Below are 25,855 nucleotides of genomic sequence, written 5' to 3'. Positions count from 1 at the left end.
ATACTTTTATTAATTTTCCTGTTAGAGATGTCAAACATACTAATCTGCAGATACCAGTCTCAAGTCTATTAATAATGTATAATGTAATATTCACCTCAATTCAGGATAATAACAAGAAATCAGAGTTAAATTTTCAACCTAATGATAATATTTATCTTTAACTTACTTAAATGTTTGTATCCTCATCTTTGAAACATTAACTTTTTTTAGTGCAGAATCATTTTGTGTGCACAAATGTGCATACATGTAAAACTTTCAGGAAATTGACCAGCAACACATCCCTTTACCAAAATGGAGAATTAGCATAATCAAAGTAAAATTAGGACATTTTTGCTCTAAATCTGACACTAAATAAAATTTGACACAATAAATAAATTACGTTTTACTTATGTGAAAACTTTAACTACAAATTCTCTTTCAGTGATATTTTTTTTTTCTTTCCCATTTCATTTCCTTTTCTTCTAAGTATCAATCTCAGACAAATCTTCAGACTAGGGCTTGCCAAACCTATTCTAAAGTTGCAGCACAAGTGAAGACCAGCTAGCACACCCTGCAGCCATTTGGGAAAAACATATATCCATCACGTTTCTCCTGTCTGAATTTCAATGTAACCTGTTCTGCATTTGTATTTCCTCTGGGAAGGCAATAAATGCTCACATTTCCCAACAATTTATCCTACCGCACCTCTCTTCTAAACTATAACACCACTGGGGAATTAAACAGGACAGAAAAAAACCAGGAAAAGTGAAGCTGTCTGAATCCCTCATTCTCCACCTCATGGGCTGCATCAGCAATCTGTCAGCAAAATCACTGTTTTACTGCATATAGCTTACTGAGTTAGAATTAAAAAAAAGACCTTTTCAGCTTAATCTACTCTCACGCTTTTCACATGTGCAAATATTGGATACCATTAATTCATTATTTCATATCTGACACTTAGCTCCTTCTAAAGAGCTCTGAGGATACAGAGTGTTGGTCAAGAATACATACATAGTGTTCAGACTGTAACCCACTTTGGCTTTAACAAAAGTGTCATTGATATTATTATTTGAACCAGGATAAAATGAATAGAATTTGGTTTATTTCTTTCTAGTACTGGGAAAAATAGAAATAGACATGAATAATTACTGTTTTTTATTAATAGCAAGCATTATTCCTGCTATGCCCAACCACGTGGGAAGTTAAAGAAATTCTTATGGATGTATTACCATAAGCAGATTGATTTTGATGTAAAGTAATTCCAATAGAATAAGTTAGAACAGGAGACACCACTCAAAAGACTGACAACATACCAGTGAAGTACAATCAAGATGTATTCCTAGAGGACTGCCATTGCAGAACAAATATGTGAATTTATGTTATCTTCACCAGCTTTTTAAATGTATGGATTATAATTGTGGTTACTGTCCTTTTGAAGCTTTTGGTGACTAGCTGAGAGGCTTCTGACTTTGTTCCATCTCTGGCAGTATAAATTTGAACAGATAACACTTTTTAAAAGAGAGAAAAAACAGGAAAAGCACCACACCTTTGCAACGTTCACAGCAAGCTCCTCTCTGCTTAATGACAAGAGCACATTCCTTGGAAAGCAGGGGACACTTCTCTCTTCTGCACGTCACTTCCTTATTCTGGAAATAAATAAACAGAAGATATTTGCATATAAACTACATCCATGGTTTAGGTTCTTGCAACTCAGAATATAAAATGTGAGCTTCGCAATCTGCTCTCTTGCTTCTGAAGCTTTTGTGATTAAAAACACCCTCTGCTCTTGAAGGGCTGCAGTAGAAGATAGCTTCTGAACTGTTCAGCAGCATGAGTAAACACTGTTTTACTAGGACAATAATTCATAACTGCAACACATTATAGTACAGAAAATGTGCCCTGTTGAAGAAATCCTCTTTATTTAAACAGACAACTAGCTACATGATGTGCTTGTTAAAATATCCTTGAGGTCTTGAGGTGTTGCCCCATGAACCACACAGTTTAGGAGCCATTTTTCATACTGACATGAGACAGACATCTGAGGAAGAGCTGACATATTTAGAGAAAATTAAACACCCTGGCAGCACTGAAACCATTTTTAGCTAGCAGTATTACCTGACTACGCAGGAGTCCTTCAAAAGAGGCAGCTATACTATACTATGAAAGAAAATTCTATGATTTATCTCTTTCTCCCCAAAATACTTAGAATCAATGAAATAATACAAGCAGGTAGAATTACTGTACATTATAGTGTCATCTTTCTACAGCAAAGAGACAGTAATGATGAAGGCCAAAGAGCACACTGATCATATTAAGGGATGTCAATATAGATCGTGTGACAATAAGCAGAAGAAATGTTCCCTTTATAGCCTGACTTTACCCTGTAGTGTCAACCACTCTGGTTAACCCTACCTATAAATAAAGACAGAAAATAAATACTTGAGGGTTTTTTTTTTTCAGTCAAATTTTGATACTTGAAATTCCTGACTGAAATTAGCCCTCTGAAGTGACCTCTGCTTGTAATTAGTAGCTCAGTTCATTAAGAGACACAGGTGGACATTACTAGATGCAAGCACCCACCTCACCCAATCTTATGACTTAATTAGAGACCAAAAAATCAAAGGACAAGAAAAATGTAAATCATAAAACTTAAACCATGCTTTCCAGTCCTTTTCTTTTGCTCCCTGTGGCCTCATTCAAGGTGCCTGTGGAGGATAACACACAGCTTTTATTACACTCCAGCCCTTTGTCTAAAATAAGAGGTTTATTTTCTTCAAAGTCACTGCCTGATCTGATGGGAGCTGTAAAGGCTCTTCAATCTTATCAGTGTAAATGAGGAATAACTCCAGCCAAGACACTGTGAAATCAGTAAGTGAGGATCTGGCTCTAAATTGCTGCTCAGCTGAAACGCAGCTGCAGTGACATGAGCTACTGTGAAGAGGCAGGTCACTGCTAGTCACCAATACATGCTGGTGGCTCTGCATTCCTCCACTACTGCAGAGCAAACATACATGCAATGTAAACAGTCTAGATAGAATGAATTTATGAGAATGCTCCAGTTCTGGGTTGGCACAAAACAACTGCATCAGCAAGACTGCCTCAGCAACTTCTTTTTAGTGCACAGGGTGAAATTCTACTTTTTTTTAGGTGAACACAGTGCCTCTGACTTTGCTTTAATTCAGCCTGCTAAAAGACAGCAGAAACAACTTTACTGAATCAACTACATACATTCTGTATTTTGAAGGGTTATGCTAAGATCCGATTATCTTTAGCAAAATTTCGTTCAATGCAAGATTTAAAAAGCGTAGTGGCACCATTCCCTCTATTGCAGGACAGTATTCTGCATGGTGAAAGTGAATTTGAGGGAAGAGCAAAATCCACTGTGCAGTATGTTCCTTTGGAGAACATGACTGACCTAGCTGAGGCACATCATGGACTCACTGGATGTATGACATGTTGTGTCCCACCAGCTCAACCTAGCTAGGTAGAACCCATGTAATGGGGCTTGGCAGGCAGCTGCCCATCACACTCCCTGAGGAAGGAATCACTGCTGAGGCTAAAAAGGAGAAGAGTAAACGAGATCTGTATAGCTTTTTGATCCCTCATTCCCAGAATACCCTGAGCAGAGCTGGGAGGGACCCACAAGGATCATCCAAATCCTGGCTCCACAATGGACCACCCAAGATTCGAACCATATGTCTGAGAGCACAAACAGTCCTTGAAAACCAACAGGTTTGAGGCCATACTCCTGGGGCAAATGTCTCCTGTAGCCCAGCTTTCCAGCCAGCTTCTCCCCCTTTCTCCCAAGCATGGACTTCCTTGCCCTGCCCTCAGCTATATCCTGACATGAGCATTCCTTTACATGAAATCCTCCCACGGATGAGCCCAACACATACTTAAACAGAAGATGCTTGCTAGATACTGTTCCTAACTTTGGCCTAGGTCACTTAAATAAGAAATAATCTCTGCCAATAACAAATTTGGTGCCACTGAGCCAATCGGCGAGTGCAGCTAAATTTGGATCTCACTCCCCTTACCATCAGCAATACTAGTGGTTAAAGCCCAAACTCCTGACCTTCACTACAGGTGAGGATCAAGTAACTCCTTGGAACGAGAAAGAAAAACTCAGTGTGAATCATAACCTAGCTATAGATGTAAGATTTTGGAGTTCATGACCTGGCAAAGAGACCAAGGGCTGTTGGCTGTTTTACGTTAAGTAGCTATTCCAAGTAAATCACTTTAATTGTTCGTGGTGCAACTAATGCCATTTTAAAAAGAAAAAAGAAAAAAAAGGAAAAAAAGAGAAAGAGAAGAGTAAGATCATCTTTGTCTTTTGGAGAAGAGGCTGCAGCCTCCTGCCTACAGGACCAGCTCTGTGTGCTCCAGGTAAGCAGAGCCAGTCCTTTGCCTCCAGGAGAAAGGCAGCCAAGCTCTGAAGCAGAGTGGGATTTGCAAAGATGATGTTCCTCCTCTGCAGGTTGCAGGCAAGCCCCAGGGAGGTCAGAAACTGGCCTTGTCAGATGTCACCCTACAGTGACTAACTCCCTGTGCAGGCAAAATGTGGAAAAAATAGGCCAGAAGATGTGGAGGAAAGGGTTAATACTGTGCTGATCCAGCATAGGACAGCAGCAGTAGATAAAACGGGGCTGGTAAATCATTGTTTAGTCTATTGCAGTCAGGCATTATCCACCACAGATCTCCCAGGCCCACGGGGTGTAAAAGTACAAGGATAAAACAAAGAGCAATTGTCACCAGCAGGTATTTTTCACACTGTCATCCAAAATACTGCTCTTAATGCATACTGTCCATCTGCTTGTTTCAATTTTGTTGCCTTCCTCCCTCCTGTTTCACAAGGGCAAAATGGGCTGCAAATGGACTTCAGCAACAAATCTTCTCCTTCCAAGTGCATCCCCCTCCTATCGCCAGTAATCATAACATTTCACTACTTGTCCCAGCCATACATTTAAAATGTTGCTAAGTAGCTGCATGCAGGAGCGTTGTATTACCAAACCTCCATCTGTGTTGTCAACAGCGCCCCTGGAGTTGTTGAAAGCTCTCAGATACTTTGATTTTTGCTGTTCTTAAGAGAAAACTTCTTAGACAGCAACATTCAGAAGCCAACAGTTATGGGAAGGTGGGGGATTTTTTTCCTTTTGTTTAAAGGATATGCACTCTGGCACCAAGAAGTGCGGAAGAGACACATGGCTCATAAATACATAAACCATTTGCTATATCAGAAACCTGGGAGTCAGTCAAAATCCATAATAGGATCCCAAGATTCATAATAAATAACTTTTAATTATAGTCCTGCACTATAGTTATTTTAAACAGATGGCTTATAGATTCACATCTGGGTTTTTTTTCCTATTTTTTAATTTAGTGCTCAGGCACACACACACACAAAGGGAGAGAACATTGCAAGAGCTCAGCTAAGGTTTTTGTTAGTGTTGGAAAAATACGTATTTTCTAAAAGAGGTCAGGCTGATCCAGAACAATGCTGCCACAGCTGATGCAACTCCCCACGAACACCCGGTAAAGGGCTCACACTGGAATTTGGGGCTCCCTCAGAACGGAAAACGTAGGGATGTGCTGCAGCATCACCCTGGGTTGCTCTCCTGTGCTTACAGAGCCCAATAGTGAAGAAGTTGCTTTTTAATGCATCTGGCAGAAGACCAGAAAGTTTTGTTAGGTGCCTACATTTCTCCTCTCTCCCACATTCTGCCAGTGGGAACCAAAATTTCTTCTTGAACCTGGCTTGCAAAGGTGATGTCAAATTCCCATACAAGAGAAGTATATTAGCCAGGGCTAATACTGGTGTTGCCACTTCATGTTACTTCTATTGCGATCTCCTCTCAACATAATTTGTTCAACTTCCACATACACTTCATATTTTTACCTTCCAACAAAAATCTCTGCACAAAGTAGCCCTGTCTAGTGACAAAATATATCAAACTAAAGGCATTAAACTATAAACTACAGTTAAATAAGATGCCAACATGAAAAAAAAAAAAAAAAAAAAAGATCAACAACAAAAACAACAACCAAAAAAAAAAAAAAAACCCTCTAAAAATAAATCTGAATATTTGGCAAAGACCTTAGAGCGGATGTGTGCCAAACCACAGCTTGGAAGCTGCAGCCAACTTTTACAGGGTTCCCCACTGGGCTCCAGCCGGCTCACAGCAGCCACCAGGAGGATGGCTCTTTTCAACCTGGATGTGGCTTGGAAAAGATAAAAACTAGGAGTCCATTTCGTTTCTTCAGGGCTGCCCCCGTCAGCAGTACTGCAAGCCCCAGCCTTGGCTGCCGGCCGGCTGCGGAAGGCCTTGCAGATGTGGATTCTCAGGAGGTTAGATTTCCATGTAAAAATTCAGGGTTTTCATCTCTCTTTTTTTTTTTTTTTTTTCTTTTTTTGTAAATGTGTTTAGAAGACTAGCACTGTGTTTCTGATATCCTGAGGATGTCGAGGGTTCATACTGAAAAGGAAAAATGCTGCTTAAATTTTCATTTAACCAAAGAAAGAGATAGAGAGCTTGTTGTAAAAGCAAGGGGAACAGATCTGGAAGAAGTAAGAGCTACCATTCATGGCTAATCCTGAAACTGTTCACTTTTGACCATGACTCATCACAGTACCACTAGCATGCTCATCAGTAACACCGATGATACTCCTCCTGGAGCAGTCCAGAGCATCCTGAAGCTCCTGCAAGAAGAATAATCCTCCAAAACAATAACAGTTTTCAAACAGCGATGAAATCTATCCCCAGGGAATTTGGGATGGGGCTTTCCAGAGTGAAGAAAGAGCCATTTAAAATGATGGAGGCCTGCGTGCTTCGGTCACTTCGGCACGGTGAGGCACAGTGCGGGCCGCAGCAGGGTTGGAGCAGGCCGTAGCTGGTGCTGCCAGCTCTGCCAGGCATTGCACACAACCAGGGCAGCCTCACAGAGCCATGCTCACTCCACATAAAGCACAGGGGCCAACACTGGCCACAGGCTCTGTCCCTCAGCAAAGCTGGGGAGCGCAGGCTCTGCACCCATTTCACGCAGACAGCCCCGATACTGTGCCAGCTCGAACTCGAGAACAGGCTCAGGCACGTGCATAGCTCATGCTCTAGACAAATCCTGAGGCACTTTCTGAAAATACTACCCCCGTTCATTTGGCACTCTTGCCTGGAATTTCACATCTCAGGGCTGATCTGCAAACTTCACTGCAACTGGGGAAGCTGATCTAGCGAGACCTGCAAAGAGAGCGGGAGCTGCGCAGTGTGGCCTTGGGGAGGAGACACTGCTCCCCAGGGAAAGCTGTTTGCAGAAGTTTCAGACCACTGTCAAGGGGAGTGAGAAGAAAGTCCAATTTCCCTTGTTCCTTACAATTATCCAGCTTTGTTTTTTGCACAAAATCAAACTACCTTGCTAAAACAAAAATGGTCTACCATGCTAGATGTTCTTTTAAGTGGAAAAATATTCCTCTATGAAACAGTGACCATCTTCTGTGAAATGATACCATTCCTTTTGTTTACCCATGTAAGCTCACAAACACAAAGGGACACACTTCACCATACAGAGAGAGAAGCCTTATTAAATATAAGCATGTTCTCCATTTCAATGGATCTGTTCAGAAGGGTGCAACCAAACATGTGCTGCAGTACTTTCAGCCCTGCCCACAGTACAACACAACTACAGCTTCAGCACAAATTGCATTAGACAGATGCAAATGACAGTATTTCATCAGGAAAAAAATATGTCAGTGCAGATGACAGAGCATCGTTCTCCTTTTTCTAGCAGTGTGTAAAGTAGCCTCTGATTCACTTGCTCAACCCCGTAACCTCTTTGGTTTATCTGCTTTAGTTTAAAGCTGCATGCCACCATACACGTAGAGCAGAGAGAGGGCTGCAGCTCTCTGTGGTGGTACCAACCACTGACTCCCCAGGAAATGGGATTAAAGCAAAGGTCCTGCTGAAAGATGACACCGAATTTCACTGCAAATGGATATTTCTCACCACTGAGACAAACACATTAGTATGTGCAAATCATTCAGGACATATCACTCACAACCCCTTCTAGACTGAACAGATTTTTTTTTTTCAGTGTTTCATGATGTTCACCAGCATGAGGAAAGTGACCTCTGTGGCTCGCTTCAATCCTGATACTCCCTGACAGCAGCCTGCTGCACTATCACATGGTGAAAAGGAAGTCCTTTCCCCTTACATTTGCTTGCATTAATGAAACTGCATAGATTGCAGCTGGAATTGGAGTCCTGTAAGATCAAACACTGCCTGAGCACATTGTAGGAGCAGGTCCCTGCTCCAGTGTGCTTGTTGACAAAGTTGACACAGCTGAATTAAATGACCACAACTGCACTTTAAGTCAGAAGGAAAGCCAGAACAGGATCCAGACCTCCTTGCTCTCCATCTCCCTATTTCCACCTCCACCTTTAAGCATCACCTAGGTCACCTAGCCTTAGAGCTCATTAACTATACAGCTAAAGGCAAAACGCTTCAAGTGTCAAGAGAATAAATAGTGTGTGATGTTCTTTTAGCAATAGAAGATGCAGTCTTCAGAATTTCCCAGTAGTTTACACTGCTGTCCAAAACACTACCCATAGTTTTCCAGGACTCAGGATTCAGGGCAGGGGTACACTCTGGGGTTCTTATAGAGGGCCTTTGCACTTCACAATGTGTATGCATTTAAAATTCACACCTTTTTTCCCCTTTCCGTGTTTTCAACAATATATTTGTATTTTGTCCATAAAGAACTCATATTAATTATGAAAGTCAGCTAAAGCTGATGTAAATACCTAAGAAAAAGAGTAGCTACAGGCAATACCTGTTTATTTAAAACTCCTGGTGGATACATGTACCTGTGCTGCTAGAAAGTGTTGTGTCCCACTGTCACTGCTTTGCCCCTCACTGAACATTCCCAGTCACTCAGATCAGCCAACAGAACTTTTCAGATGATCGCTGCCCAACTCATTTGGGCAAAATGAGTGATCCTGAAAAGCGTGGTCCAAAGCCAGCCTGGCTTCTGACGGAAGCCAATCATGCAGACTTATTCTCCCAGAGAAGAATGAAAAACAAGATGTGCCAAAGGTTTAAAACAGATGGTTAAACCATGTGAATTCAACAAATTTTAGATCAAGCCATCAGGTCATGCTCTGCCCTGTCTCAAAAATGAACATTAACCTAGTTTCATCAAAAGAGTCTCCAACAACACACTACTTATTTTTCTTAACTATTTCCATCCTGGTTCTATAGTTTATGTCTATCTAACTTTCCAGCAGACTTATTGCCAATAAGAGAAATGCAAAACCACAAAAATTGGAAAGAAAAAAAAAACAAAACCAAACACATCAAATTAGAGTACATTAGCTCAAAATTCCTATTTTTGGATGAGTTCACTGTATCTCTTGCAAGCTGAATACTGACTGACGGTCATTTCTTTTCTACTGATGTAAATTAAAACTTGATTTGAAAATGATTTTAAAGAGGTGTGAGGACTGATATTTTGTAAAAATCATTTCATCATATTTTGATGGGCTACATCTACAAATCTATGTTGTCCAAACAACAGTTAGCTGTCATTGTATCTTTATTGCCTTCTGTGTCTGAAGTCTGCTTACTCAGCCTTTACACGGGAGATTTAGATAGTGGCAAATATACCGGTCTTGGGTTTGAGCCTGTTCTAAAAATGTTGAACAAAGCAGCCCTTGAAGCAATGTACTTCTTAAAGACTTTAAAAAGCCCAATGGGCCTCCTAACTTTGCAACAAGTCATATCCCATGAAGAAATTCACTTCTGTACAACACAAAAACTGAGTTAGATTAAAGAAAAGGGAAGAAAAAAAAGCAAGGTCCCCTGCTGCTCTGTCTGGCCAGAATCATGTCTTTTACTGCCCATATCCTCTAAAGAAACGATGCTCTCATGATATATTACCCTAATACATCACCCAAGTGACAGTTTTCTCATGATACAGTATCCTCAAAGATGTGATGCATGCCAGAAGCAGCAACAGGAGATCTTGGATGGGGAGGGGAGGTAAGGGAAGGATTTTCTGTTTTCTTCCAAATTTTCAACGTACAATTTATTTTTTTAATGTAATTTTGTCAGGAAAATCCCTGTCAATCCCAGCTTCATAATCCAGAGGACTCCAAGAAACTTCGCTTTCAAACTGGAAAGCACCAAAAAACCCCTCTTCATTTATTTGAAGCAAGTTTTGAACTAGAACCAAAATGCTTGAGGAACAACAACGAAAGAATAGTAGCCCAAATGAAAGCAACAAGATTCTGTTCTCTATTATAAAATAATGTAGGCAAAAAGCCTCAGGACATTGGTGTTTTAATGAACTGGTAAGTAAGCTGAGCACTGACCCTGCGTTTGTTTTCTCATGTGATCCTGCCTGTGCTACATAGTGCTGGTATTTGGGAAAAAAAGAAAAGAAAAAAGAAAAAAAAAAAAAGAAAGAAAAAAAAAAGAGGTTATTCAGAAATAAATAGCCAAGATTCGTCCAAAGTGGGTGAGAGCTTTCAGGGTCTTTTTCTGCTGCCTTTAGATCATGAGGCTCATTCCTTACTGCTGCAGCTGCTGCGCACTATCAGCATTTGGGAATATCTTCACCCAGTTGGTGCTTGTGAGAGAGGCTGAGGCCATGGGAAAAATGAGTAAGAGAAAGATATGCCACAATGATGTTTTATATGACGCATCTCTTTTCTATGAGTTTCTGCTTTAGATCCACTCCGATTTCTGAACACAAAGGTTTACTGCTACAAGAAAGACAGTGGAATAAGCTCCCCTTTGTTGTGTCCAAATTGGCTTTGGATTTTGGCTTTCAAAGCTTCAGACATCACTTAGTAGGAGAAAAAGCACGTTTCGACTTGTGAACTAAGCAAAAGTGATATGGAAGTCATTGAGAGGAAACAAAAAGTCAAAGCTGTCAAAGTCACTTTCGCAGCCCTTTTGCTGACTTTGACCATATTTTGCGGCCTGGCCCTTGCTGCTTTTGGGCGAGATGTAGCAACCCTCACTCACAGCCCTGCTTGCTCAGCCGCATGACAATACCATAGCCATCAATTAAACCACCCACATGAGTTCAGGAGGTTTGAGCTGAGCTCCTCAGAGCAGACACATGCACAATGCCCTATGTACTGGGTAGACCCAGTTAATTAAACAGCTATTTTTAAATATGGCACTGGAAAGAAGTTTGCTGTCCAAACTAAGAAACTAATATTGCACAACTACTTTCTGCTTGAAAAATCCAGTGTTTAAAACAAGTTTTTGCATAATTTTTGCCCTGCGGGGACAATTCTCACTTCTGAAAAGCAAATTCCCTTCTTTCTGTTTTGCACATGTACATACAAACAGATCTGGGAATGTCCAAAGCTGGTGAATCTTGAATATAATAATACATTGAATAGAGCAATAGATGCAGATTTTTTTTTCTTAGTGTATGTCCCTCTCATGCCTTCCTTCTTGCACTGCTGGAAGCTTAAAAAAGAAAAAAAAGAAGAAAAAAAAAGAAAAAAAAAAACGTTCCTGACAAGTAAATGGAGCTGACATTAGAGTGAAGCTATGAGGTGAATGGGGTATATGCAAGCCATTTGTCATCTTGACAAAGTGATTTTCAGTCACCGGTGGGACACTTTAAAGACATCTGAACAGTTGGCCTTGACCACCAGCGTTTCTCATGGCTTATAAGGAGCCCCATGGGACAAAGAACACAACCTGTTTTGGAAGCGATTCCTGCAGTGGTACCTCTTGATAGATGTAATAAAGGCAGTGTGATATATCAGGTGCCATTAAGATCTTTGCTAGCAGATTATATTTACATAAGTATGGAGTGCAGATAGCATCTTGTTAACCCAATTAATGAGACTCAAATGTCAGGAAAGGGATTATGACTGGCTGGAAGTCTGAAGTGCTAAGAAATGCAGCCACAGATGACTTCATTGTGCGGGACAGCACTGTTCCCTTTGAAAAGCAAGAACTTAGGCAGGAGCACTACTACCCAGGCAGCCAGGAGGAAAATCACAAGGGAGGGGGAAAGATGACCTGAAACCCAAAAGTTTCACACCTTCAGTATAAGCAGGGCTCTTTATGATGAGAGACTTAAGTGCCATGTAAAAATGAGAACCTGAAGCTGAACTAAAGAAAACTGAAAAGCGTTCTCCTGAGGTCTTAGAAATTTAAGATTTTATTAACTGTACCTTATTCTGCAATAAGAGAAGGCCCTCGTCACCAAGTTATAGTCTGGGTTGGAAAAGAAGCGACATTTCTTCCATTGTGTCCACACTTCTCTAACCTAGAGAAGATCAAGAAATTTCTCGACCGTAATTTCTCCATCAATAGCTCTTGATGTACTTTACAACAAGCTGTTTGTCTTCCACAGTCTCAAATCACTAAGCTGTATGACACAAGAGGAGATGCTCCAGTCGTCCATTAGTGACTGACTGCAGGTCAGAGCAGCAAACCCTGAATGGCAAAGAATGAGGTACTGAGCCCCAAAACAGAGAGGGGTTCAGAGTCCAGCCTTGCAGTCAGTACCTCCCATCATCTCTCTGCTCAGCATGACTGTAAGAAATCCTGTTCTGAGATGTCTTCCTCGTGGAAGAGATAAGACATTTAGAGACTGCTTGAGACAACAGTCCAGTCTAAGCAGTATCCAGTGCGTTAACCTAAATTCTTTAATGGGAACGGCATCTTATGTGCTGTCTTGCATGGAAGAGGCATTGCCCAGCAAACAGACTGGGGCTGCTTACTCATCTCTCCAGTTGGATGCCTTCCAGTGAACCTCCCTTTTGTTGCAGATGATTTGCTTTTTTTTTTTTTTTTTTTCCTTTTTTGGCTCCCACCTTTGTATGTTTCCATGTGGACTGGTTTAATTATGCCAAGAAACCTGATAATATCAAAGATATAAATTCTATACTAAAATGATTATATACAGATTGAGGCACCAAAGACACACCCCTCTTGTAACAACATGTACATAAAACCACTCTAAGTTTTCAGTACCATGGCCTAGAATTCCAGATATTTTTTTTTTTATTTCCACTACAGATTGATTTTTGAGATTTTGCTTGAGGATTAGGAAACTTTGCCAAGTTAAATTGGACATACACAGATATTTTTCCAGAAGTTATACAAATTGCATGCTTCTTCTATTTCCTCAATGTTTTCTTGTCAAACAAACTCTGGTTCAGTATTAGTGCATAATGTTACTTCTCATATGTCTACATCAGCAAGTTTCTCCAGAAATGCTTAAAGTGTCTAGATCACAGACACATTAGGCCCAAAGCACGCTTCTGTTAGAAAGGTTTCTTGCACTGCCACACTAAAACACTGCAATGCATAATTTCAATTGTGCAGCCTTTTTTTTACCCACTGCTTTTACAAACCACTCATCCACCACCCCTTGATTTACAGACTAAAAGCTTGCACACTTTGCATTCTGCCCGTCAACATAATTTTATTCAGCCACACTACCCAGTTCCTTCCTGCTCCAATGATTCCCAAGCAGCACAACATGGAGGTGCTTTACTAAATGGCACCATCAAATCTTGACAAAGCCTTAGAGCCTGCTCTGTCAGCTCTTTTGCAAAAGATGCCTCAGTTGCATAAAGTCACTCAGACAGCAAAGGAGGAGACAGTTTCAGGACATTCAGCATCTGTTGTTTTTCAACTACTAAGAACTCATAAGATAAATCTGAAAATCAGATTGTATCAAATGTATGACTCTAAGCGGACATCAGAATAAATCTGGGTGGTTTCTAACTCTGAAATAGACCCAATTCCCTTTGGAGCCAGTTGAATATTTCAAAAAATTTTCTTCTCAAATAGAGTTATAAGGCATTAGAACAGACTACCTATGGAAGTGGTGGAGTCACTTGGAGTTGCTCAAGAAACATGTAGATGTAGCACTGAGGGATGTTCTTTAGTGGGCATGGTAGGGATGGGTTGATAGCTGGACTAGCTGACCATTAATCTTTTCCAACCTTAATGATTTTATGATTCTATGAATATAACTGAATATAAAGATGCTAGGAATTATTAACAAGCACAATGCTTTTAACCAATGAGTTGTCAGAAATCTCTTCTTCCTGGACAGAACTCTAAGACGCATCACTATGCATCCTCCTGGTCAAGGAGGAGTGCAGAGCTTCTGCTTCCATGCCCCACATAACATCTCAGCTACAAGAGAGAAAGTACATGCTTGCAGCTCTAAGGCAGAGTTAATCTGGTTCAGACTTTAACACTGAAGCTTTCAGAATATGTTTGTTTAAAATGGGTACTCCAAAAACTGGGACCTCCGTTGGTCAGTGAAAATGCCAGATCTTTTTTATCCATTCTCTAAATACCATTTTATCACATATCCACCCTTCATGCTCACCAGAACTGACAGACTTCCAGCACTAATGCTATTTTCTGCCTTCTTCAGTAGCCCTTCATGGCACAAATATATGCCTCCCTCCCTGAAAACCATAACAAACAACACAGAAAGTGAAGACCATAGATAGGAGGTTGTTGTGTAGAACAGGTGTAGAAATGAACCTAAGAACACTTAAAGAGGATACAAGTCACAGACAGCACATGAAGACGTGTTATCTTTTCACTGAGACAGCAGAATGCAGTCCTAGTCAAACAGCTCATTTAGGAGCACAGTAAAGTATTCCAGACACAGGGGCAAACTGAAGGAAGAAAAGGAGAAAGAAAATTAAAAAGAAAAACAAAACAAAACAAAAAAAACAGCCAAAACTGGAAGTCAATTAGAAGGAACAGACAAAAAAAATTAAAAAAAATAATAAAAAAAAAATACAGGTCTCAGAAAGTAAGCAAGGTCAACTCCTGAGGATGACAGAAGGGCAAGAAGGGGTGAGGCTCATATTGCACTTAGAAAGAGAGCTCAGCACTTGATTCAGATGGATGCAAGATGGTGCACAAAGCTAAATCTGACAAGTGGGCAGACTAGAGATTTTTTAGCTGCAGCTTAATGCATGTGATGAAGAGGACAAGAGGTCTCAGAGGAAGTAATTAAAGCAGTTACTAGGTACAACATGAGCAAGTACCAGCATGATAGTCATTTTAATAGTAGTTTTACAGGTAAAAGGTTTTATACAATACTGTTGGTTTTGTTGTGGGTTTTTGGTGCTTTTTTCTTTCATAATGGCCTTTTATTTGACCATAAGCTCAATATAATAAAGGTTGCATTTTCATTTGATTTTTTGGTTGTTGGTTAATATTTTTCTTCCCTCAAAAATTCCTATTAAAAAATGATGAGGATATAAAACCAGATATTTTGTGGGGAAAAAATATCTATTTTTATATAGCAGCACAAAGCAGAACACCAGAAATACTGACACTGTGAACCATTCACTTACAGGACCATAATTCTTAAGAAGACTGTTAACAACTCAATGGAAGAAACTTGAAAGCTAATAAAAACTATATACAGGTAACTGTATGCTTTTAAAATGCCATTCTGATATTGGACCAGCTCTTTAATAATGTTTTTCTTATTGGCAATAAAAAAGTGCCTTAACTTAGACTGATCCATTTTGCACTTATTGTAGATACATTCCAAAGACATTTGCAATTTATATTACATTTTTCCATTTAGTTTATGGTATTTTTGTGCCCTTCATACTTTTCTCCATATTATTTATGCAATTTAAATATGTTCTTTTGTATTTGAGCCATTAATTACGCCAACAAGATTCTCATTTCCATACTTGGTGTATTGGACCTTCATCATTATTGCAGTGACATATCACCAGCACTCTTCCAGGAGGGTTTTGCCAAGAACTATAATCAGTTCAGCACTGTGTGCATATGTCTGCTTGCTCGATACAGCTGACTCTATGTTAGAAATGTGCAAGCAGTGATTTCCTCACTAGCCCACGTGCCCTGAGAACACCATGATATAGCTTCTTCGAGCCCACAGATTTCCAGAAAGGCTTAATCACAAGCTGTCACATATGACTGCACACTGTGTCTCCAAAATAAACGTCACGACAAAACATAATGAGCTGAGGGCACAAATACCTATTTAGGGATGTATAACTCTCACTCACAGTGTGGGGGTTTGGAGAGATTTTTCTTCGTTGTAGCTCTGGCCTGCTCCTCTGGCTGGACACCCATCAGCAGCTGGAGCCCCTCTTCCAACTGAGTTTCACACAAGTCAGAAATGCCTGCACAGGAACACCCGGCCGGGCTCCTGCTCAAAGAAGGACTGATGGCAGCACAGCACTTTTTGATCTGAAAGGAATCTAGCCTGCAGGCTGTGGGACTGCTCTGGGATGTGAAGTGATGTGCAGCAAGTGGACTTCAAAAGAGCCACAGATGGCACAGACCCAACATACTGCTATTCAACCCGTATTTGTTCCTCAGAAGTGAAAATTACCTGGAGATGTTACACGTGGTGCTACTTGGCCAGGGTGGCCCTATCTGTATACAGGACTAGGCTGACTTAAACACTGCCTCAACACTGCTGTCGTAAACCTAGAGGAACAAGTCAGAGTCACCATCTTCTGCCGTCAGCTACTTATGTTTCATTCTCAGATCAAAGTCTCACCTTATGCACAGCTATTGCATCAGTTAAGAGCAGAATCTACCTGAATTATTTTTAGGAGAGCCTATCAAAGCAATCACCCGTAGAACAGATAATTAACCTGCTTTGTCTCTCTTGATTCAATTCACTTTTCACTTGCAAAACTATCTTCATCTACACATGCTGTTTCTTGGTCTCCCTAAGAAAGTACTCATTGGACTCCAAGTTGCACCAGACATGGAGTTTTAACTGGTTTTTGTTTTCTGGGTTTGTTTTTGGCACTGTTTTTTTTTTTTTTTTCCTCCTCATTTAAAAGATGTCATATACATCTGTATCTTTTTTTTTTGAATCGGATAAAAACTAATAAAGCTTTCATCATGTTGGGGCATGTTTGTGTTCCAGGAACCCTTCAAACATTGATCAAAACAACGTTCTCTTTTGCAGTAATACAGGGTTGAAAACTACCAGCACACTACCGTATCTTAGGCTTTTTTTGGTTTTTTTGTTTGTTATTTTTGTGGGTGAAAAGAAAGCTGATTATATTATGCAGTAATAGAGACCAAGAGTATTTAAATTGAAAGAAGATGCAATCTTGGTAGATTCTACAGTTGATGTATGTAAACTCTTGAAATTATATTAAATAAAGTAGGTATGAAAGAATTGTTTGATGGTTTTTTTTTTTAATATGCGCTTCTCCACTAGAAGTCATCTGGGCTGCATTATACCTTGACGCAACAACAATTGAATCCTGATGTACGAAAACACTGCCATCTTCACTGAACATGTGTCAAACACTTGCTCTCGGGCTAGCTATGCACTTTTGAATCACATATTGTGCCACAGAAATCAGCTATGTTATAGGTAAAGAATCTCAGCAAATCTAGCAGCTTCCTTGCTTTAGCCCACAACGTGGAGTTGGATCTTATTGGGAACAAGAAGAACTGGGACAGAGGTTCTTTCTTCCATTTTTAGGCTTGTTGCACTTGGTTTCTCTATTCAATTGGTTCGAGCTAGGTAGAACACTAACTCTTATAATGAAAAATTTAACATAATTTTTTATGACCAAAGGTCAAATTCTACATTGCGCATTTGGATTTAAAAGCGGAAATTTAAACTACAGAATGATGTTTCTAGCTGAATAAAACTTATGCCAAGCAAAACTCTGATTTCTAGTTTCTTGGGCTCCTGTCTCCAAACTTTTCTCAGGTTTCCAACACTTGGTTATACTTTCTGGCTCACATTTATTTCCTTCTGTTCTGGATTTAGGCGATAAAAGGTTGAGACATATGATTACCACTCCTCAGGTGCACTTGGCAAATTTGAGGCTCAGGCATGAGGGAAGGGAGGAAAAGTAGGGGGAATGGCACTGTTTTACATGTGGCTTGTCAAGATCACCGCTGGCTTTTATCAGCTGTTTCTTGACACAACCCACTTTGTTCTGAAGTATTTAGGAAAATAAAATACAATCCTTCCTGACAAAATAAGAGTGATTTCCTGCCAAACTGAGATATGCTCTTACGATGTGCAGGATATCGCTAGCTAAGGTGCACTTATCTACTTCCTTGCACTTCCTGGCTTTTCACCTATCTCTTTCTACTGGCATTGTTGATCCACTCATTTTAAAATTACATACACCCACCACTGGCTAATGAATAGCTTATTCTTGGATCTCTGCTTGCTTCTGGCAAGATGCTGAGGGTTCACTTAGATGATGATACACAAGCCGAAAATGGCACAGCTGTCATCAACACCACCCATCAGCACTGTCACCCCCAAGCTCATCTCACCTTCACAACAGTCAGCACTCAAAGTTTAATTCAGGCTACGCCGATCCTGGGAGGTTTTTACATTTTCATCCTAAAATTATACACAGGCTCTCATTTCACCCATTTCTGTCAGACTGTAGCATTTTTATGTCTTTTCCACACATGTATATTTCTTGAAAGCAAATGCTATAATATCAGGTGTGAGACTACTTCTATTTTGAGTTTTAGATATCTTCCAGCCAAAAAGCTGTACCAACAAAAACTCTCTTGCACTTGGTCATTTACTGTACTGTACCTAACTTAAACTTAAAATATTCCATGCCTATTTTATATGCTCACACCCATATAAAAGAAATGTAATCAAATGTTCCCCCAATTCTCCATTAATAGCATTTTCCTCTTGACATTTCAAAATCCTTAGAACATATCTGCTCTACAAAAAGACCAAAACTTCCCCAAGTGTGGTAAATTTTCACGTTTATGAAGTTCTGTTTCTACACAAGACCAATTCACTCAAGCCTCTGCAATCCTCAGAATAATACATTTACATCTGAAATATTTAAGTCTGCATCTGAAGACGTGACGTGTTTGGGTCCCCCCAAAATTTAAAAAGTGTATAAAACCTTCCTCTGGATTGAAATAAACACGTGTTTCCACAGATTTGTGAGAATATTATAGAGGACAATTTTTGCATTTGGTAGCCTAGATATAACCCCAAGCAGTCTTAAAGCATTTAATACCTGGAATAAATAATTAGTTTCTTAAACTAAATCAATATAGCTCCATTATGAATATTATTAATGTTATATATTTTTACCTCAAATCCACCCACACCCTCTCGTAAAGTGCAAGTGAAGTGAAAGTGGATAGTTTTGTAGTCAAACCATTAGATGAAGAGTTAGGAGACCTAAGCTTTCATCACAGTCCTACAAGAAATTGATTGTGGATAAACTACAACCTCTCTTTGACTTTGATGTTTTTCTATGCAAAAAGAAAAAGATAAAAAGCTCAGTCCTTGCAGTCAGCTGTAATTAATGATCATTTCTTTGGAGATTGAATTGATTCATGTTTATTAAGTGCTTAGAAATGATTAGCTGGACAGCAATATAACAGTACTGAAGTGTAATTGTAAAAGCTTACTCTGAAACTATCGCCTTACAGATGTTTAAAATGACCATTTTTAATGGGCATTATTATGATAATACAGCAAAGACTTATAGATTGTAACTTTAGGGCCTGTAGATTTTCATCTTGTTAGTACTTAACCGTAATGAGTAATCCCATCCAATAGATAAAAAAAACTTTATTAGCCATAAGTAAAGTGTAAAGCTTAAAGTGGCTTTATTAGTTCTCATTTTGCCTACCAGAAAATATTTCTAGGGCTTGTAACTTCATAGCAGCTTAACAGAAGGATCACAGGATCCTCTTGTCCTGATATCCTTTGTATCACTAGCCACAGACTATCATCCGATTACTTCTGTGCTGAATTGCATATCATAACTAAAGCATATTTCCATATTAAAACTTGAAAACATCACAAAAGCAATATCCAGCATTATCTGCAGTGCCTTGTTCTGCTGATATTTCTCGCACACAGAGCTGCAGTGTACATTCACACACGGTCCCACTCTGACCTCTGTTCCCTTATACTAAGAGGCAAGCACCAGGATGGTTCTGTGCACTCCTCTACATTTCCGTATGACAAGTGAAGAAGTCCACAACAGTGTTATCTCATGGTGGACCTTTTCCTTAGAAAACTATTACCTGTACTTTAAAAGTGAACGATTTACTACATGCAGCATATGAAATCTCCAGCACGTCCCCCACTCTGCATTCCCTTATCACTACAACTTCTCTTTCCACATGTTACAGCAGATGCTTATGAATGAACTCATCTCAGCTGGTAGCTGCACTTGGCTGCCTCCAGAAGATCCTCAGTGTTCAGGGTTTTGTGTTGCCAATAACTCTCAGATGGCACCTACAGGCTTCAGCAAAGCAGCACCTGCTGAAGTCAGTGTCTACGTTATTTACTTTGTTCATGTTTCTATCACAAACATCAGCCTGCCCAGCCTGCTACAGTCAGTGAGAATAGACAACTTTTGGGTTTTGGACTTCCTAGCAAGGCTTGTCAATGCTGTATGAGAAATTGCATCTGTAATTTCTCTTTGAAACCTTTGTTGCATTATGGCAATATATTCATGACCTTTGAGTTTCTAGATTCTACCACATTTGCTCTCAGAGTATTATATCTTTCTTTGCCCTCCCAACCTATTCAGACTGTTAAGAGACTGTGAAATGAAGACTGCTTTGCTCATGCTGCCTCCCCTCTTCTGCCTTGCTAGGATGCAATCCTGTGCACTGCAGGACATGATCTGCAGAGTCAGTTCTGTAAAGCACTTGGTGATCTGGTTTCAGCATTTCAGGTCAGTCTTCTCTCATTACTGAGATGGGAAAGACATGGAAAGACTTTATTTAGATACTCCATTCAGATTTCCACAACTTGTGCAGTTCTTTATGACAGCTTGCAGCTATGGAAATGCATCACTGATAGGGGAAACCTGTCACCATTCAATCCAATATTTCAGTTACCTGCTTTCTCCTTGGTCTTAAGACAAGTGCCCTTTGTCAAATAGTCTGTCCTCTCTGGACAGCAATTTTTTCCTTCCTGGATCAGCTGATTAAGTTCTCTTCTAAGTTGTTCTCTTCTAAAGATACAGACAGAGATCAGGTTTACCCTTGTAGAGGATGATCAGTCTTCCAGAGAAAGTTCCTCACTGAATCACTATTAAACAACTGATATTTCTAGTTGGGTGGAAGGAAACCTGGTTCTCTTTTCCCTCCTGGTAACAAATCACCATATCACATCTTTTGTTTCTTATCTCACCAGACCTCCTCAAACTGATCTTTTCCCTTATGGTAAGGCCTGAACAAAGATTTCAGCAACCACCTGTCCAATAAGTCACTGCTTGGGATGCTGTACAGTGTCAAAGTCAGTATCTCCACGCTAGTTTCCTTCTCCTCTACCTGGCCTCCTGGCTTCCCACTCAAGAAAGAGAGATTACATTTACCCTTTGGCAGAAATGAAACAGAGCAAATCCAATGCAGTAACTTTCTAGGCATTCATATAAAGGAAATGTGGTATCTTCCTTCCACTGAAGGGAACCAAGTGCCCTCATTTGCCATTTCTCTAAAATATGCCCTAGTATCTGCAAAGATTTAGAGTTCTTATATCCAGTGTTTTTTGCACTTCTTCATGTTCATGCACTAAAAGGGTGCTCATTGATTTAATAAGCCAAGGTCTAGAGAGATCTATAAATATAAGTATTTTACCCTGCATTATAGCCCTCATGTCCAAGACTGAACTTCTGCTCCTTCACAGATAAATTGCTTCCTCACTGGTTAACACCAGCTTCCATTAGCAAGAGTGGTGGCAGACGTATTTGGGAAGGTGATCCATGATAAAACACAGCTTCGTGTCTTTTTTGTTTTCCCTTTGATTTCTTTACTCACCACATCCCATGCTCCTCCTTTCCCCTCACCACTCTGTTCAGAAGAATCAATAACTTATTCTTTATCACTATTAGCTAAAAAGTTATCGCTGGGCCTCACTTTAAATCTACTGAAGTCCATGTGACATACATCAAACTCAATGGGCTTAAGATCAGGTTCCTACAGTTGCCAAAATTGCCTTCTAAAACTCAGCCTGAAACAATTCTTTAAGTCTTTTATAGGGTTATAATAGCGCAGGCTAATGCTAATCAGATTTATAGCAGTAATAGAAGTGGGGGGGCCTAGAGATTTCGTTCCTAAAGTAGAAAACATTCTGTGCATTCCACTACTCGGTAACTTCCAAAACATAAAGCACAGCACTTGCTGGTCTATGCTTCCCTTTGCATGCAACAGCACATTAAGGTTTATGGCTTTCTCTTAAGTATGTTGTGCAAAGTTTTATTTAGAATAACTATTTTTCAATAACTCCTAAGCCTTGGCGTATCCGGCTGAATTGCTCCCAAAATGCTCAACTCTGATGTAAAGTTACAAGGAAAGGGGATGTTTCTCCCCAAGACGTGTATTGGCACAAGATTATTATTAACTGCTGCATCTCCAGCAGGCCAGGCAGTGCCATCCTGGAGCAAAGCACCAGTACAAGCATCCTTTGTGCTTTTGCTGTTGTCTGATCCCAAAATCAACCAGAGAAGCAACCAGAGAAGCTGTGGGTGCCCCATTCCTAGAGGTGTTCAAGGCCAGACTGGATGGGGCCCTGGGCAGCCTGGTCTAGCATTAAATGTGGAGGTTGGTGGCCCTGCATGTGGCAGGGGGGTTGGAGATTCATCATCCTTGAGGTCCCTTCCAACCCTGGCCATTCTGTGATTCCGTGAAAGCACCTTGCAGCCTCCACCTCACATCCAGAGGAAGCCAACCACATGGAAGCTCAAAGCAGCAGCATTTCCTACTCCTGCTTGTCACCCTATTTGCTGAGCTACACCCAAAGGGTCCTGTGCACACCTCTGATTCCTGAAAGCAGCTCCAAATACACACACTAGACGCAGTTTTGCAATGACACATTAAAGTCACGTCTAACTTTGTGCCCAAGAGTATTAAAGTCAAACCAGATCAAGGATTGGGTTACTTTCCATTAGCTCAGTGCCTAGATAACCCCATGTTACGTAAAGGCAACAAAGGTACCTCAGGTTTGATTATGTAAAATATTCCCCTCTTTGTTCTGTTACTTTTAGCGCAGGCCTGAATGTTCTTATTATCTGAAATCCAAACTTACCAGGCAAACACACATTATACAAGGGTTGTCTGTGATAAATGGTATCTGGAGAATTTCCCCTTCATTTTCGCATTTTGCAATGGATCCTGAAAGAGAGAGAAAAATTAAAAAATATTGACGTATTTCAATTCCCCCAGCTGGTCTTGGGTGATGACTTGTCAGTCTCACTTAACCCCTGCTCCATTCCTAGCCTTCAACTTTAAGTTTGGCCCCAATTTGTCCATTTTGAGCAGGTGAGCATGCCAAAGGGAGCAGAGAAGTGACTGTCCCTTTATTGGTGGCACAGACCCAACTTGCTTTGTGTCCCATTTATAGCTTTTTCTTTTCTCAGATGACGTGTGGAGAATAATGAGTACTCCACGCAATGCAGGACAATTCTGTAATGACAGATCCAGAGCTTGTCGAAATCAGCGCAAAGCTGGGTGTTGGACCAGGAGCCCGGCACAAGCGTTAAACCGAGCATCCTCCTGGCGCCTGACAGCCAATTGGCGACGGGGCGGGAGCGAGCGGGCTGACTGTCAGACGGAATCGAATTAGGAATCCCTTTATAGCCCTATTAGCCGGCATTGTGTCATGTTGGAATCGCTTCTCACTCGTGCTAGAAATTGATTCGCGTTTCCCTGCGCGCCCCAGAGAGCAATAAAACATAATCCTCGAGGGGAAAAAAAAAAAAGCAAGAAAAATGGAAGGGGGGGGAAACCCATGTCCTCCATTCACCTGCCCCGAACCCGCCCTCGCTCCCGCAGCCCCGGCCCTTACCTGTGAGCAGGGAGGAGGCCGGCGCCCCGGGGAGGCAGAGGGCGCCCAGGAGGACGGCAGCGGCCGGGACGAGGCCGGGTGTCCCCGCCGGGCTCCCTCCGGACCGAGGCATGGTCCCGGGCTGCGAGCCGCGGGTACCGCTGCCTGCGGGACGCCGGAGCCCGCGCCGACCCCCGGCCCTGGGTTACGGAGGGCGGGGGGGGGTCGGGGGGAGGAAGGGAGATGCCGGCCCGCCGGGGAGTCCCACCCCGGGGAGGGGACTGCGGGTGCGGGGAAAGCAGCTGTCAGCGCCAGCCCCTCGGCCCCGCACCCCCTCTTTCCATCACCCCCCTCCCCTACCCGCATCCCTTCTTATACCTTCCTCTCCCCCATAGTCCCTCCTCCAGCACCCCCCGGCCCCACGCCGCCTCCCCCCGGCGCACACACGCGGCCGCGCTGCCAGCCCGGACCCCGCTTCCCCGCCGGGAGGTGCCCGGCCACTCCCTCCCGGCCCCGCCAGCACCGCCCGGGCCAAAGCGGCGTCGGGGGGCTGCGGGCGGGGCGGGGAACGGGAGGGCGGCGAGGAGCAGAGGAGGAGGAAAGGTGAAAGAGGGAACGGGAGGAAACTCGGCTCCTCGGAGGGGTCCGCTGTTCGTGCAAAAGCAGGTACCTAGGCAGGGAAAGCCGCTGCCCTCGGCTGGCCCGACAGCGAGCGGCAGGGCCATTCGTGCTTGGGGACAGCGAGCGGGAAGAGGAGGAGGAGGAGGAGGGACGAGCGGGGCAGGCGGGGGACCGGCTGCGAGGCTCTGCTCGCCGGCTGCCGCCCGGCCGGCTCCGCGGAGCTTCCCTCTCCCCTCTCTCTTTCCCCTCCTATCGCTGCGGCCGCAGCAGAGCTCCGGCAGCCGGAGCTGAGCGGCTGCCCCGGCCGCGGGCTGACGGCGCCCTGCCCAAACCTGCGCTGCCGAGTCCATCGTTGCCCGGTAGGTTCTGGTCTTCGATTCCCCTTTGCTCTTCCGTCCGTAAGTCGCCGTTCTAAACGCGGGCACGGCGTGAGCTACGGGCACGCACCGAAGCTGAGCTTCTGCACGCGGAGCTGCGCTGACGGTGTGACCCTTCTGCTACGCGGAGATTGTCCGGGTTTGCCTTGTAACTCGTTTTCCTTCCACGGTGCTTTTCCACCGGGGGAAGCGCACGCTCGCAGAAATAAATCGCTCTAGTGACAAAGCTGAAAGGTGCTTTCGGATTCATTCGCGTTTGCACGGTCTTTTTCTGGGGGAGAGGGGGTGTGAATGTGAGCTGTTGTTTCAAAAAAGCTGACAGCAACTGCAAATCAGGTGCAGGCAGCACAGCACTGCTTTTTCTTTAAAGCCATTTACTTCCCAGTCCGACGCAAGACTTGCGTGTTCGTTGTTAGAGTGAAGCCCGACAGAGCGCTGGAAGCTTGCAGCACCATTGTGAGATGCAGGATGCCCACGCCTCACTTCCAACACCATTTGTCACCCACCTTTATAGTGGGAAACCAACGTCCTGTGACAGGACCACAGAAATCTGATATTTGTAAGCCTGTCGAAATCGCTAGCAAGATCCCTCCCCGTGAAACAAGAAAGCTGATTTCTTTTCCTATTGCACAATATCTGAACAGGTTGAGCTGCATAGGCACATGTGATAATTTTGGTGCTGTTAAAAGAAGCAGCTATAAAAAGAGGGGATTTTGTATTCTGTGGAAATAAAATTGGGAGCAGTGCCGAAGTATAATGCATGAAACTTTATTTATTCTGAGAAATGATTCACGGTTCCCTTTATTTCACAGATAAATGAGCCTGTAGAGGTACGTAATAAACACTGCTCCAGAAGAGATTCTCACTTATCCGAATGGTTTTTTTCCAATGGAAAGATGTACTGAACCTTTTGGCAAACTGGCTCTTCCTTACTTCTCTATCTGCAATCGGTGGCTGTGTTTCCCTTTTCTAATTCCAGCACAGCTACAGCCCTTCTGAAGCAAAAGCCACAGGAAAAAAAAAAATCTGCTTCAATAATTTCTTAAGTGACAACTCCCACAGGAGAG

General features: G+C 42.0%; 1 protein-coding gene across 4 annotated transcripts in view; it reads right to left on the bottom strand.

Moving 5' to 3' along the window:
• Positions 1-24,875, bottom strand: part of BMPER (BMP binding endothelial regulator) — a 144,862-nt gene extending 119,987 nt beyond the window's left edge. For 2 of the 4 annotated variants that reach the window (XM_031608358.2, XM_090142282.1), the window contains exons 1-3: positions 23,812-24,043; positions 23,053-23,138; positions 1,526-1,625 (exon numbers count right to left, since the gene is read on the bottom strand). In XM_031608358.2, coding sequence (XP_031464218.2) covers positions 1,526-1,625; positions 23,053-23,138; positions 23,812-23,923 — 298 coding nt within the window. In that variant the 5' untranslated portion in view covers positions 23,924-24,043. Of the gene's footprint in view, positions 1-1,525; positions 1,626-2,094; positions 2,291-23,052; positions 23,139-23,811; positions 24,044-24,743 lie in introns of those variants that run through there. The other 2 variants (XM_090142283.1, XM_090142284.1) reach the window with 2 other exon arrangements.
• Between the last annotated feature and the right edge of the window lie 980 nt (positions 24,876-25,855).

This window comes from Phasianus colchicus, chromosome 6 (assembly GCF_987193195.1).
Source record: "Phasianus colchicus chromosome 6, bPhaCol1.hap1.1, whole genome shotgun sequence".
NCBI classification, from domain to species: domain Eukaryota; kingdom Metazoa; phylum Chordata; class Aves; order Galliformes; family Phasianidae; genus Phasianus; species Phasianus colchicus.
The sequence above is the reverse complement of the archived record's forward strand: the minus strand, read 5'-3'. Positions and strand labels throughout refer to the sequence as shown.